Genomic DNA, 14,517 nt, shown 5'->3' with positions numbered 1-14,517 from the left:
TGGAGCCTTCCTGCGGTCCTTCCCTGGCCAGCCAGACCTGAAGGGCCCTGATCGGGACTGGGCGAGATGGGCCCTGGTCAGCCCCGATCGCCAGCCAGGCAGAGGGACCCCACCCTTGCATGAATTCGTGCACTGGGCCTCCAGTTTTAATATATTAGGAAAATATGGAACATTTGCAGAAGCAACTGTTGGTTGAGAAAACTCATTTTCTCCCATGGTTAAGTCTAAATTATGAGATAGGCAGTTAATGCCATTTAAATTTGGGGTGAAATTGAGATCACAATAGGTAGAAAAGTCTAATCTTAGTGCTGCACATTAGTTTGATCATTTGGCCCTGTTATGTATAGAAATCCTCCGTTTGGAAAGGTTTGTGTCTTTGACCAGTGGGTGTCAGTGTCTGACTAAAGATGATTCCTCCTAGAGCCACTTCTATAAATAACCTTGAAGCCAGTCTTTGAAGGTCAATATCAATATTATTCAATCCCTGCATTCATTTATGTAATCACCTCAGAATAAATACTTGTAACAAATCACATTACCCATATACTATTTTAGCTATTAGATAGCTTTAAAAGATTAAGATGTTATCATCTTTACTGAATTTGAACCCTGACTTTTTAAAAATGCATTTACTTAGAATCACCCACTTTGAGAGTTACATGATAGAGCTTGTATGCTAAAGACTTTAGTGAGGAGTGGATTTGAATTTTTTTACAATTATACTTTAATGCCATCTGCTAGAAAATATAGAGATGTTAAGAAATGCTGCTCTGATTAACCTGTTGTCAGATTAGCTTTGTCGTGGGTAATCGATTGCATTAGGTAATTAAATACTGGAACATTAGTTTAACAAGTTTTATGCCATGCTGACTACTTCCATCTCTCATTCTTGCTGTAGGATATCTCCTAGGTAGTGAAGATTACTATTCCCATGAACGCTGTGTGTTTATCAACGCTTTGAATGTCACACGATGTGCTCTTGATTTTCGAGATGGTGAGGAAGTTGCAACAGGATATGAAAATATGTATTCAACAAACATATTTACCGAAAGGGCTACAGCCCTCATAACTAACCATCCACCAGAGAAGGTAAGTCTTGCCTCTTTATTGATATCAAGATTGTGTTCAGAGAGGGTCTCCACAGATGAGTATAGAAAGAGGCCATCGAGGGAAACATCTAATACATTCTAGGGGAATTATTTTCAAATTTTAGAGTGCACTAGTATCAGCCTGGGAAGCTTGTTAGAAATGGAAATTCCTGAAGCCCATAAGGGTCTGATCTCGCATGTCTGCGGGAAATCCATACCCTCGCATTTTAAAGAAACTCCTCAAGGATGATTCTGGTTAAAATGGTTCCCAGATTACACTCTGAGAAAGACTGTATCTATAGAGTTTTAGTAGAAATATAGTTTTATTATTTGGTGCATTATGTGCATGTGCTATAAGTAATTAGCAAACTGACATTTTAAAAAAATGATATGCTTATGTACAGGATGAGGTTTTATTATGGCAAACTTTCTATTAAGAGCTCACTAAACTTTAGGTTCAGGCCAAGTCCTCTAACTTTGTATTCTTCCCCCACACTCAAGATCATTTTAGCTATTCTAGATATTTTGCATCCCCTAGATATTTTGCACCCTCTAATTTTAAAATCAGCCGATCCATTTCTTTAAAAAAAAATGCCTGCTTGGATTTACATTTCATTAAATCTATAGACCTTGGGAAGAATGGCTGTCTTAAGAATATTGAGTGTTCCAACCCATAAACATGGCATACGGATGAGCTTGTTTTTTACATTTATCATCCTGAAACCATTGTATACTTCATATGCTAAAATCTCTTGACTTATCTATAGGTAAAACTAGAAGAGTTTGAATAGACTTAAACATTTTTTTGCTAGCCTAGAGTTAACCACATGAGCTAAAGTTTAAGCTGAATTCTCTGGATTTAGCTTATAAATACCTTTAAAATGGGTCAAATATTTGTGGTGTCAGATATTCGGCTCAAAATATAGCTTTATTAAGAACTGCATTAGCATACCCACGAAATTAACCTTCAGTAGGAACCTGGCAGAGCAGATCACAGCATGTGCGGTGTTGTCTGGTTCTTCCCATTTCCTGCACTTTGGCTCCTTGACAATTACTGAAGGTGTTCAGTGCAGATCACAATTTGGATTCCAGTTTATATACCTGTGAGACATGGTACCTGGCTGCTGACTCCCTTTTTGATGTGGTTTCTTTGTGGCTCAGTCTTTGCCGCCTTTTACTCATTATGAGGAGTCTTCCCTGGAATCTGTCCTTGGCTTTGCCACACTTTTGGCTTTTTATCCCTGTTTCACACTGACATCTTGGCTTGGCCATGCTTGCTATGGAACATTCTCTCAAATACGGAGACATGAAGATTTTATTTTATGGTTATTGTATGTGTTTTATTTTAAACTAGAGGCCTGGTGCACAGATTCGTGCACCAGGTCCCTTGGCCTGGCCTGCAGGGATCGGGCCAAAACCGATCTCTGGGCCCGGGGTGCGGGTGAAGCAGATTCGGGCCCCAGCAGCTACCTAACTCATGGCCAATTCTGCAAGGAATCAGGCTCCCTCCTCTACTGGTTGGAGTGTCTGTCCCCTACTGGTCATTGTGCGTAATAGCTACTGGCTGAATGGTTGAACAGTTGAATGGTCGCTTAGGCTTTTATATATATAGATTTTTTATTGATTTTTACTGAGAGAGAGAAATGCATTGATTTGTTGTTGTTCCACTTATTTATGCATTCATTGGTTGCTTCCTGTATGTGCCCTTACCAGGGGTCAAACCCATAACCTTGGTATGTTGGGATGACACTTTAAACAAGTAAGATACCTGACCTGGCTTAGTCATATGCAGATTTTAAATCTAGAGCTACATTAATATTCAGACAGTTAAAAAGATAACTGCTAGGCAGTTGGCTTATGTTCTGAGTTTTCTTCTGTATGCTTGACATTTTGATACAGCTAAAAACCCAAAGAACAAGATAAGGTCTTAATGGAACTGTGGTCCTTGTCCTGTCCTTTGAGGTAGGCACTATGTTGCAAATAAGCAAACTGGCTTAGTGAAGTTAACTAACTTGTTCAAGGTCACAGAGCTATTTAGAGTCAGAATCAGATTTTAAACCCACACTGTTTTTCTCCAGAGCCCAAAGCACCCCCTATCCACAGTTAATAGACACGACCAGAGATAGTGAGCCCAGTGCATGACTCATCCTGACCGTATATTGGGATCATCTGGAACGCTTGTAAGAAATACCAGTTCCAAATATTGTGGTTTATCGGTCCAGGGTGAGACCCTGTCATTGGTATTTAATTACCTCCCCGCCCCCACCTCCCACCTCCCACCAGCGATTCTGATGTGGAGCCACTTTTGACTCCCCTCAAACACCGATTGGAAGCAGAAGCCAGCTGCCTTTTACAGGTTCACAATATAATCGTGGAACTAGAGTATGCCTACAATAAAATTAGTTCCCATTAAGGAACAATGGAGTATCTCTCACAGTGCCCGTAACATTAGGCGGATAAGAGGAAGCAGCTGGGGTGAACTAGTTCTTGGTGTGTGGGCCACCTTAACTGGTGTAGTGTGGACAGCACAGGAACTGAGGACAACTGTAGGCCCCAGCGCTCACAGCCACCCACGCCCGTGTTGTTAGTGTGGTGCTGCTTAGAGGTAACATCAGGAAATTGCCATGAGAGGGTGGTCGTTTTCCTCTCGTGTCTGAAATATTCGGAAGCCACATCCAGCATTCCTAACATCCTCAAAGTAAAGTTTCAAGCATAGACGTAAATGAATGAAATAGCCAATAGCTGAGTGATAGCTCAGAAAGTTCCTTCAAAATAGCAAATGCAGATGTTTTTATTTTCCGTTCTCAGTAAAATGATGTCACCCCAGTTCCAGGAGCTGCACTTTATCCCAATGTTGAATCTTCTTTTTTTGGTCTTTTTTATTGAATTTATTGGGGTGACATTGGTTAATAAAATTATGTAGGTTTCAGGTGTACAGTTCGATAATACATCATCCGCATATTATATTGTGTTCACCACCCCAAGTCAAGTCTCCTTCCATCACCATTTACCTCCCCCACTTTACCCTCTTCTACCTTCCCCCACCCTGACTCTTATTCTGTGCTAATTCTCAAGTGCTATATATAGACTGTAACATAAGCGACTTGTTCTAGGATGGAAATTATTAAAGAAACTCACACAAATCCACAAGCTAAAAGTGTCCCCATTTTAAAGAGCACTTGAGGGGAAGAAGCATATGGAGCTATTTTGTAACAGAAGTACATGGTGCTGGACTCAGAGGGACCCTGCGAGTAGCCATCGCACATGTGTCGGGAAGCAGCATCCTTTCTCCTTTTCTGCAAGATAATTCTGTCAGTACTAACACTGCAGTGTGAAAGCAACGTATTCATAAAATATCTTTTGGTTAAAAATAGCCCCCTCAACACTTTGCAGAATAAAAATAAATGTTTTCTCACCCATCTAGTCTACTGAAAGCATCTGAGAGCAAATGCAAATTTCTGGTGGTAGACCCTTACTTTCCCTGACACATTTGAGAAAGGAATGTCTTAATTTGGAAGTCAAAGATAGAATAACAATTTAAAGCATATCATATGCTTTTTAAGTTTATTCTTTAAATTAGAAAAATATACTAAAGAAATGAAAACAAGACTTTCTTTCTCACTGAAATTAGTGTCTTCTCATGGTGAGGATATTTAGAGTATAAGAATAGACATAATAAGAAAAGGAAATGAACCCCTAGCATCTTATGAATATGCTAATAACTTTAAGTAGTAATGTGATATTTTTATGTAATACTTAAACCTTTGGTCATGACTCACATCTAGGATTCCATTATCTAGGCCTAAGAAACCCGAAAGGGTGCAGTTGGGGTTTGTAAAGATGGCAGCTGTAACTGCATTGCTTAGCGCAGGGACCTGGACCCAAGAAAGAGCGAGGGAGAGATCTGGGTTCAGTATAAACCCGGAGGTCAGTGAAGGTCAGATTGGGTACAGGACTCCAGTGTTTTGAGTCAGAAGGTCAGGTCAGAATGTGCCCTCAGGTCTCCAGAGGCCAAGGCTTGATTGGGTTAGAACTCAGGTCAGTAGATAGTGTGGTAATCAGAAGCTCATCCCCAGGATGGTGGCTGCTGATTTGGGCCAACAGAGGACCTGACTGGCAGGTGACGGGGAATTGGCTGCTGTTAACTAGAAGGGCCTTAGGAGGAATGGCTGTAGGTGAGTCCTGATGGTGGTTGGAGAACCTTAGAGCCCTAAGTAATTGTTCTTCCACTGGGCCACCATGGCGTACGAAGAACAGTACTCTGTAAAATGTTCTTAAATTTAAAAACAGTATAGAAACGCCTCACATCTGGCACTGTCGGGAAATAGGTTGCTTCACATATAAAGTTCACCTTGTGAGTGCTGAGACCTTGTTTTTATAATATTGGATGGAAATACTCTAGAATGTGTTCACTGGTCCTCACCTCATTAAATGCGCTGCACTATATATCATTCTGCCCCCACCTGGTGACCCAAAGCCCTGTTAATGTGTATGAGGCTGTCTATCCACACACTAAGTGACCCTACGTTACTGCAGATGAAACGGGAGAAAGAGAACTTGCTTTGGTCAAGGAATACCTTTAGCTATACTTGTAAGTTATTCGGATCTGCTCGGCAAGTAGTGCGAGGCCTTTGCATGGCCTGTGACAGTCACAGGATGGGCTGGGCCTCATCCTCAGAGGTTGTTTTCACTTCCTCGTCTCAGTTATGCCCCTTCTCAGAGGCCTGATACTGGAAAAAGGGGATTGCTGCAGTTTTCTAATTTTAGGCCCTCGAGAGTGATAGTCCTGCCCTTAGCCACTAAGGGATAGTTATTAGAAAGATTTTCAGGTAATTTTTTGCTATATTTAACAAAGTGAGTAGAAGAATTTCTATACTGGATATGTATAAGGTCCCCTAATGATGGTCTCAGAATTATTATATATTCCTGGCATGGTTATAAGAACTCTCTCCCACGACCCTCACCTCACTTGCTGGCTGGGACCAACCTTCCTTTTGCCTATACTGGATATGTATAAGGTCCCCTAATGATGGTCCCAGATTATTATATATTCCTGGCATGGATATAAGAACTCTCCCTCACAACCCTCACCTCACTTGCTGGCCAGGACCAACCTCCCTTTTGCCCTTTCTCTCCATCACCAGCCACATGGGTTGCCATGTTGCATATCTTTTTAAACAGCGAGGCTCCTTTCAGATTTCCTCCACTCTGCCCACTGTAGGAAATCCAGACCAGAGTCACAAACTCTTGTGTTTAAGAGAGTCAGGCTGCTTCCCTAAATAAGGGAAGCCGCTCACATGGCACAGTGGGGACTAGAGAAATGGTGAGCTTCTGAGACTGGGGTCCCTGCTTCTCATACTCAGCTGCTTGTTACTAGATGGAGTGTGGGTGTGGAGTTGTCAGAAGTTGATTTTTCAGGAAAATTAAAACAAGACAAAGCAAAACAGATTTTTATGTGATTATTCCTGATTTTTAAAACTGCTTGCAATTTGGGCTATAATTTGTTGTAGCCTTACAATTTTTAACCCTATCTAGCCCTTGGCTGGTGGCTGGGGTTGGCTTAGTCTAGGGCTAAAGACTAGACGGCTCCTCCGACCACAGCCGCTCACTGCCTGTTAGGCCATTGATGCCGCTTCACATCCTTCCCTCCAAACATCTGAGCCCAGAGTCCTTCCTCAGCACCTGGACACGGCATCCCCTGGGACTCTCTCACCCGGATCGGGAGGAGCGCAGGAGTGTCCGTGTGACTTGTGTGGCTGGAGGAGGAAGTGTGTGTGTGGAGGCAGAGTGGGGCTAACTTAGTGTCAGAGCTTTAAAGTCGACCTTTGGAGTTGGAATTTGGAATGTCTTCCCATGGAAGTAATGCACAAATGAAGCACAGGTTCCGCCATATCATGGTTTTCATTCCATTACTTCTTCAGTTAAATAGGTTTTGAAGTGATTACTTTGATATTCAGCAGCTATTTTGAAGACTTTGATTTTGGGGGAAAGATGTTTCTAACTGCCAAAGGACTGAACTACAAATAACCTTTTGTGTGTCTATTTGAGTGCTGTACATGTATACTCCTTATGTTACCGCAGGGGTATAGAATAGATCATTTAAAACAATTTATCAACAATGAAGAATGAAATATGAGACACCCATTCCCAGTCTGTTTTCTGACTTTTTCCTATTCATTTATGAGATTTAAATGCCTCAAATACTTGAACAGAATTATATATTTATTCTTGGGTTGGACTAGTCTTTTTGAGGGTTTCAGCTCATTAAAGAATTCTGTAGAAGCACAAAGAGGAGAGAGCCTTCAGAAAGGCTCCTTAAAAAGGAGAGGCTGACCTGGACTACCACTAATGTTAAATGCTGTAAATTGGTCTGAGAGGTAAAATAGAATCAATGCTTCACACTCCTTTGTTAGTTTCCAGAAATTAAATTGGCCGTATGTTTGGTCCTGGATCAAAGACTAACAAAGCATGGTATTCACTTGTTTTCTCATAAAAACATCAAAAATCCCTACCCTCTACTAAAAGGTGTGAAATTATTTTTCAGCCAGAGCAAAACGTTAAAGCATCTATTGGTACATATCCACACTATAGTAGTGGGGATTTCAATGCAAAATTGCTCTGCAATTAATATGAACTTGGGCAAGTCATCTAACCTTTCTAAGCCTGTTAACTTATCTGTAAAATGAATGTAACATAGGGTGGTTTGGAGAATTAAATAAGATGGAATATATACATCTTTATAGTATCTAGCACATAGATATTTCACATGTAGTTATTATGATTGATATTATTATTTGTTTGGATCAGAACCTTCTAGGCTATTTTAGAACTCAAGCTTTTATTTTTCGTCTTTTATCATGTGTCTTTTGTTACATTTTTAACATCTTTATTGAGGCATAATTCACATAAAATTCAGCCATTTAAAGTATACAATTCAATAGTAAACTCAGAGTTATGCAACCATCTCTATCTAAGTTTAAAATAATATCATCACCACAAAAAGAAGCTCTGTGCCTCTTACCACAGAATTGATGGCTGATAATATTTCTTCCATTGCTGAGTGTTGCTGGAAATACATCACGTTTTGTTTACCTGATCATTAACGGGCGGACATTTGGGTTGTTTCCACTTTTGGGCTACCGTGAATAATGCTGCTCTGAACATTCATGTACAAGTTTTTGTGTGGACATAGCTTTCATTTTCTAGGAATGGGAATGCTGGGTCATATAGTAGCTCTATGTTTAACAATTTCAGGAACTGCCAAATTGTTTTTCATACTGGCTGCACCATTTGCATTCCCACCATCAATGAATTAGTGTTTTAGTGTCTCTACAGCTTCATCCACACTTATTATTTTCTGTTTTTGTGTGTTATAACCTCCTAGTGGGTGGGAAGTGGTATCTCAGCGTGGTTTTGATTTTCTTAATGACTAATGATGTTGAGCATCTTTTCATTTGCTTATTGGCCATTTGTATATCTTCTTTGGAGAAATGTCTGTTCAAATTCTTTGCCCATTTTGTAATTGGGTTAATTGTCTTTAATTATTGAGTTTCAGGAGTTCTTTATATATTCTCCATACAAGTCCCTTATCAGGTACATGTATGATTTACAGATATTTTCAGCCCATTCTGTGGGTTGCCTTGATATTAGTTTTTTTTAACTGATAAATCTGAACATCTATGTATTTAATACTTCCATGCCCTCCTGACTGATTTGCATAAACTCTCTTCCCAGCCTCTGTTTCTCTACCTTGCTCTCCAGTCTGTCCACGAGCCCCTTCAGGTCCCCGAGGAGTACCTGAAGCCATATGACTTTATCCAAGATAAGAACAGGCGTCACTATGCAGGAATGGTTTCCCTTATGGATGAAGCCGTGGGAAATGTCACCGCAGCCTTAAAAAGCCGTGGGCTCTGGAACAACACGGTGTTCATCTTCTCCACAGGTAAGCCTGTCAACAGGAAAATCATCTCTTGGCAAAGTTTAGGACATGGTATCCGATGAATGGAATGAAGACAAATTGGAGCATTTAGCGGTTCCTTATTAAAATGAATGCTAACTGCAAGAGTGAAGACATGATCATAATGGGTAGAAAGATGTGTCTAAGGAAAAAGAATTATGGGCTTCCCCACCTTTCTTCCAATATGAAAATATTCTGGGAGTATGCTTGACAACAAGTGCTTTCTGAGTAAGTATGAGAGGGCATCCCTCACACAGGGCAGCTGGGCACTGAATCCTTGGACTGGCTTGTTCTCAGCAATCTCTGCAGCCCAGGCTCTGTCAGGAGGACTTCTGCTGACTGCAGGGGGCTCTGTGTCAGAGACAGAGTGTGACATTATGAAGACAGATAAGAAATGGAGCCATTTAAATCTAGGCTAGAGCCGCCAAGTATAGATTTTTTTACATTAAAATTTTCTGACAATAAAAATTATGCATGTTGATTATAGGAAAAACAGAAAAGTAGAAAGAAGAAGTTTCTTGAAAATCATTATTATGGTGATGTCATTCCGACTTCTAACCTGTTATATATAGTAGACATAGTTTCTATTCCCTAGGGATGTACTTTGGGTATAGGTCTTGGTTTATTCGTTATGTTGAGTACTCGGAGAGTACTTCCTATTGGAAAATGCTGATCTTTTTTTTATGGGAAATTTCTTGTATTATTTATGGCAGAATTGTTTGACCCTCCATCCCACCTTCCTCCTAGTCTGCCTTCACAAAACTCCTGTTATTTGGATATTGGATTAATCCTCTAATCAATCAATCAATCTCTCTCTCTCTCTCTCCCTCCTATTTTCTTTCCTTCATCATTATTTTCTCATTATTATTTTATAACCATTCCATTGAATTCATTGTAATGACCATAGTTTTTAATTATCAAGGACTCTTTCTTGTTTTCTGATAATTCATTTTTTGTGTGAAGTTTTTTTTTAATCATTTTTTGGGTGCAATTAATAATTTATTTCTCCAAAGCCTGTGCTCTTAACCATTAATTGTGTGTGTGTGTACACATACATATAGTTTTAAATTTGCTTATACTCCCAATGTTGTCTCTCTTCCTTCTAAGGTTGTTTGTATCTTTGTTTTGGTCTGCATTTCACGAAGGAGCTTTCTCAAATTCCTAGTGTTCCTTGGCTACAACCTGAGGTTGTGTTTGTAACCTGTTTGTAACCTGGTGAGTTTTACTGTAAAGTGACTGTGTAAGGGATGTGAAGTGGCATGTTGAGGAATGAATCTGATTATTGTACTCATAGTTGTTTTGTGTGTTTTTTTAAAGGTTGTTTTGTTTTGCTTCCAATCGGGCATGGTTATTGAATCTAGCAATTATTGTGTGCTTACTACTTTCAGGACATAGTTCTAAGTGCTTTACGGTAATTAGTTAAATTGATCCTCACAATAGTTCTCTTGCAGGTGTGAGAACTGAAGCACAAAGAGGCTGAGTAACTTGCCCAAGGTCACACAGCCAGGCAGAGCCAGGCACCCGCCTTCCTGGCTCCGCTGCATCTCCTGCCTCTGAGGTGATGCAGATGGTGGTCTGGATGTTCTTATTGGACCTCATGACATAGCAGAGCTTTCTGCATGGTGTGCTGCAATACCAATCTCTCGAGGAGCCTGGACAAGGCCAGGGGCCACCCTGAGCAACCTTGTTCCGCTGCTATAATTTTCTAAGTATTCTCTGTTGTGGAAAGGGTTGCTATTACATTTATTTTTCCTCCAAAACTTACTCTTCAGAAAAGAGGGAGACATCTTATATACAAGTCCGTACAAGATCTCTCTCATACTGAGGGTTTTTGTCAATTGGCTTTATGTTGAACAGCCTGGAAAGCACGTTGATCAGTGTTGGTACTGAATACTTATAGAGGTAACTCACTGAAAGAAGCAATAACAAAAGAGGTCAAGAAATTTATACTCATTTAGTAATTATTCCTGGGAAATGATCTCACGATTATAAGAATTAGCAGTGGTAAGTTTATAAAACAATCTTTGTTGTAGAGATCAGAGTGATATAGTTTAAAGATAAATTATTTCCTGAAACAAAAGTATATATGTATTAATGTGTCATATACAGACTGAAAGTGCTCTGTGGATAAGGAACTTGAGGCTTAGAGAACATTAAGTAACTTGATTAGGGTCACATAGCTAGGAGGTAACAGAGTGAATCCACATATGTCTAACTCAAAGCTTTCTTATTCATTTGTGAACTCTTTGAATTTGTCTCAACTAGTGCTCCTCCTAAAACTGTAATTTTTGCTGCTTTTTATATAGTAACTAGTGGCCCGGTGCACGAAATTCATGCACATTAAAAGGGAATTACTTAGAGCAAATATTTTAATATTGCTATTTGCCCTTTCTCTATAATAGAAGTGTCAGAGATGAAAGAAAATTAGTAAAATGTATATGAAAATCTTTCATATACAGACTGAAAATGCTCAGTCAGAGAAGATGGTAGCTCTGGGAAACTGCCAAATATCTCAGAGTGGCTCCTGTGACAACGGATATTGATGTCAAGTAGACATGGGAAGGAGTAGAATAAAGTTTTTTCATGATGTATGAAAGTGTGGAAAAAATCAATATTTTGAGATATTTTCTTATATGATTTCAAGTGTGTATACATAACTTTTAAATAGATAGTTGACTATTTTATAAACATCCATATTATATTTATTCAAGTCAGCAAAAATAATTTTTGGAGCTTTTCACTAAGAAAATGGGGATTACTTTATTTTAAGGTTGTCTCACTATGATATATATATATATTTTTTTAATTAAAGCTTTATTGTTGAAAGTATTACATATGTCCCCTGTTTTCCCCCATTAACCCTTTCTAGCTGCCCCCCCTTCCCCCTCCCCAAGCCTTCACCACCCTATTGTTTGTGTCCGTGGCGACACTATGATATATTAGTAGATATATTAGTCTTGGACCATGTTTGCTTTGTTGGGCTGGGCTAAATCCAACTTGATCATGTATATGCATTTTTATTATTCTGCTGAATTCAATTTGTTAGAGGTTTATTTAGGATTTTTGTATTGAGTCAGGGGTAAAAAGTGGGGGGGGGGGCTTTTTCTCTCTGTGTCAGGTTTTGTTGTCTTGGTTATGCTCACTTAATAAAGCAGTTTGGATGGTTTTTCCATTTTTCCCCCCTCTGCTCTAGAGCAAGTTCACAGGCTGTTTGAAAGATCTGTCTGGGTAAGTTGGTCCCTGAAACCATTTTTGGAGGCTTTTTTTTTTTTAATTATCTTCATAGTTTAGATTTTTGCTGAATTATATCTAGGCGTGGGTCATTAAAATATTTTAAAATTAATTTTGCCTGAAATACAGTGAACGCTTTGATCTCTACGCTGAGATTATTTTTCACTCCAGGAAGTTTTCCCTGTTCATATTATAGCTTATTGCTTTTGTTCTGCTTGATTTATTTCTCAAAAGTATCTTTAATTAGTAAGTTGAATCACAGACTCAATGTCTCTCTCATCATTTTCTGTGTTTTGTCCTTTTTCTCAGACTTCTGGATCCAGCTCCTCTGCATTACATTTTTGCAATTTTAATTCTGCTCTTTAATATCGCCAGTGTAGATTGCTATTGATTTTGTTTTTAGTTGCTTTGCAATCCTTTGTTTGCCTTAGTCAGTTCACTGGTCATGTCATTAAGCATTGAAGCTCAATGTAACCTTGTGAAATAAGTTTCTTCATCTCCATTTTATAAATTTACTAGAGGCCCAGTGCACAAATTCATGCACGGGCCTGCCCTGATAAGGGCCCATTTTTGGGGGGGGGGGGGGGGGGGGGGGGGGGGGGCGGTGTGGGCAGTGGGCCAGCCGGCCCGCCCCTGATTGGGGTGTTGGGGGTTGATTGGGGGCTGGGCTGGCCAGGTTGGGGGGCGATCGGGGCCTGGATCAGGCTGGTTGGCTGCCACAGTGTGTGTCATAGCCATCGGTCGTTCCAGTTGTTCTGGTCATTCCGCTGTTCCAGTTGCTGGGCTTTTATATATACTAGTATAGATAAATGAAGAATGAAAGAGGTTAAGTGCTTTTCTCATGGCCACTACTACTCTGAATGTTTTTCACTCCAAATTCACATGTTGGAATATTAACGCCCAATGTGATGGTGTCAGAAGGTGGAGCCTTTTTGAGAGTTAAAGGCTGGGAATGAGATAGTCAGATAAATGGTGTGCTGGTGGAGAGGAACCTGGGCAGCATCCTCAGCTATGAGCCATGAACATGAGCAAGGGCAGAATGGAGAACAGTCATGTAGTAGGTTCAGCACGGCTGGAGCCCAGAGTATAAGGTGGGGAATGGTTAGATGTGAAGCTGGAGATTGTAATGTAAGACCTGGCTCAGAGAGGAAGGAGGTAGAAGGTGCTCTGAAGGCCGTGGGGAAGCATCGAAAGGTATTAAGTAGGATCATATTTTCATTTTAGGATTAGTGTGGAGGATGATTGAAGGCAGATTGGCGTTTTAGAAGGTGATGGCGGTCAAGAGGGGTAGAGGGTAAGGAGGGCCTGAGTGAAGGCAGAGAGAAATTTGAAGGAGATGAAAGGACAGATTTAAGAAATGCATAGGAGAGCGTGGACAGTTGATCTCTGAGAGTCCTTGTTACTAGGAAAGTTGAGGTGCTGTAATTCTGTGCTTTCAGAACTTTCATCAGGACTGGTGATAGCCTTTGATGGGACCATCCCTTCTTTTGGCAATGGGGTGCATTTGCAGAGAGCTGGAAAGAATGCAGCCTGTGGCCAGAGTGCCCGTGTAGTCCACAGAGCAGTAGATTCATAGTCCATTAGAGACTGGGGTAGGGTCTACTGGGAAATGTGCAGAAATGGCTTTGGCGGTCACAGTGTTTTGAGGGTGAAGTCATTTGAAGGACCAGCCCTGTAGTGCTCAGGCAGCCCTGCACAGTGGAGACATGTCCTGCCCCAGAGGGTCAGGAGACCGTCGAGGAGCCCTGACTGGACCCTGTTCAATAGCAAATTTTTACTGAAACCAATAGAGGCATTTATTACAGACCCTAAACTTTTAGCATTTATTTTCTGAGCTTTCACAAAATTATATGTAGATTAATATCTTAGAGTAATAAAGAGTCTGAACTAATTCGTCTAAATCTTACGTCCTTTTCTCCCTTATATATAGAATTCCCTTAAAAACTAGTACTGGAGAGCTTCATGGTTTTAAATGTACTATGTATGCAATTGGCAGGCTTATTAAATATTATAGAAATTCTGTGCCAAAAACAAAGTAATCTGAGTGCTGGCAAACCAATCTCACTAGGTTCTTCAAACACTTAAATGAATTTCTGACAAAGCTAAGGAAGACCTGCTAAGTGAAGAAACTGTATAGTGTGTCCACACTGTCTTTCTCTTTGCAGTTACCCCTTTATTCAGCACATCTACCAGAGAGGGAAATAATGACACATGGCTCAAAACTGGGAGACTCTTCTTTCC

The 14,517-nt window shown here is 40.2% G+C and overlaps 1 protein-coding gene across 1 annotated transcript in view; it reads left to right on the top strand.

Annotated features, from left to right (window-relative positions):
* Positions 1–14,517, top strand: part of ARSB (arylsulfatase B) — a 111,663-nt gene that overhangs the window by 7,166 nt on the left and 89,980 nt on the right. The window contains exons 3-4 of the mRNA XM_014550634.1: positions 899–1,089; positions 8,823–9,030. Coding sequence (XP_014406120.1) covers positions 899–1,089; positions 8,823–9,030 — 399 coding nt within the window. The remainder of the gene's footprint in view (positions 1–898; positions 1,090–8,822; positions 9,031–14,517) is intronic.

This window comes from Myotis brandtii, unplaced genomic scaffold (assembly GCF_000412655.1).
Source record: "Myotis brandtii unplaced genomic scaffold, ASM41265v1 scaffold115, whole genome shotgun sequence".
NCBI lineage: Eukaryota > Metazoa > Chordata > Mammalia > Chiroptera > Vespertilionidae > Myotis > Myotis brandtii.
This window is presented reverse-complemented; position numbering and strand designations above follow the sequence as displayed.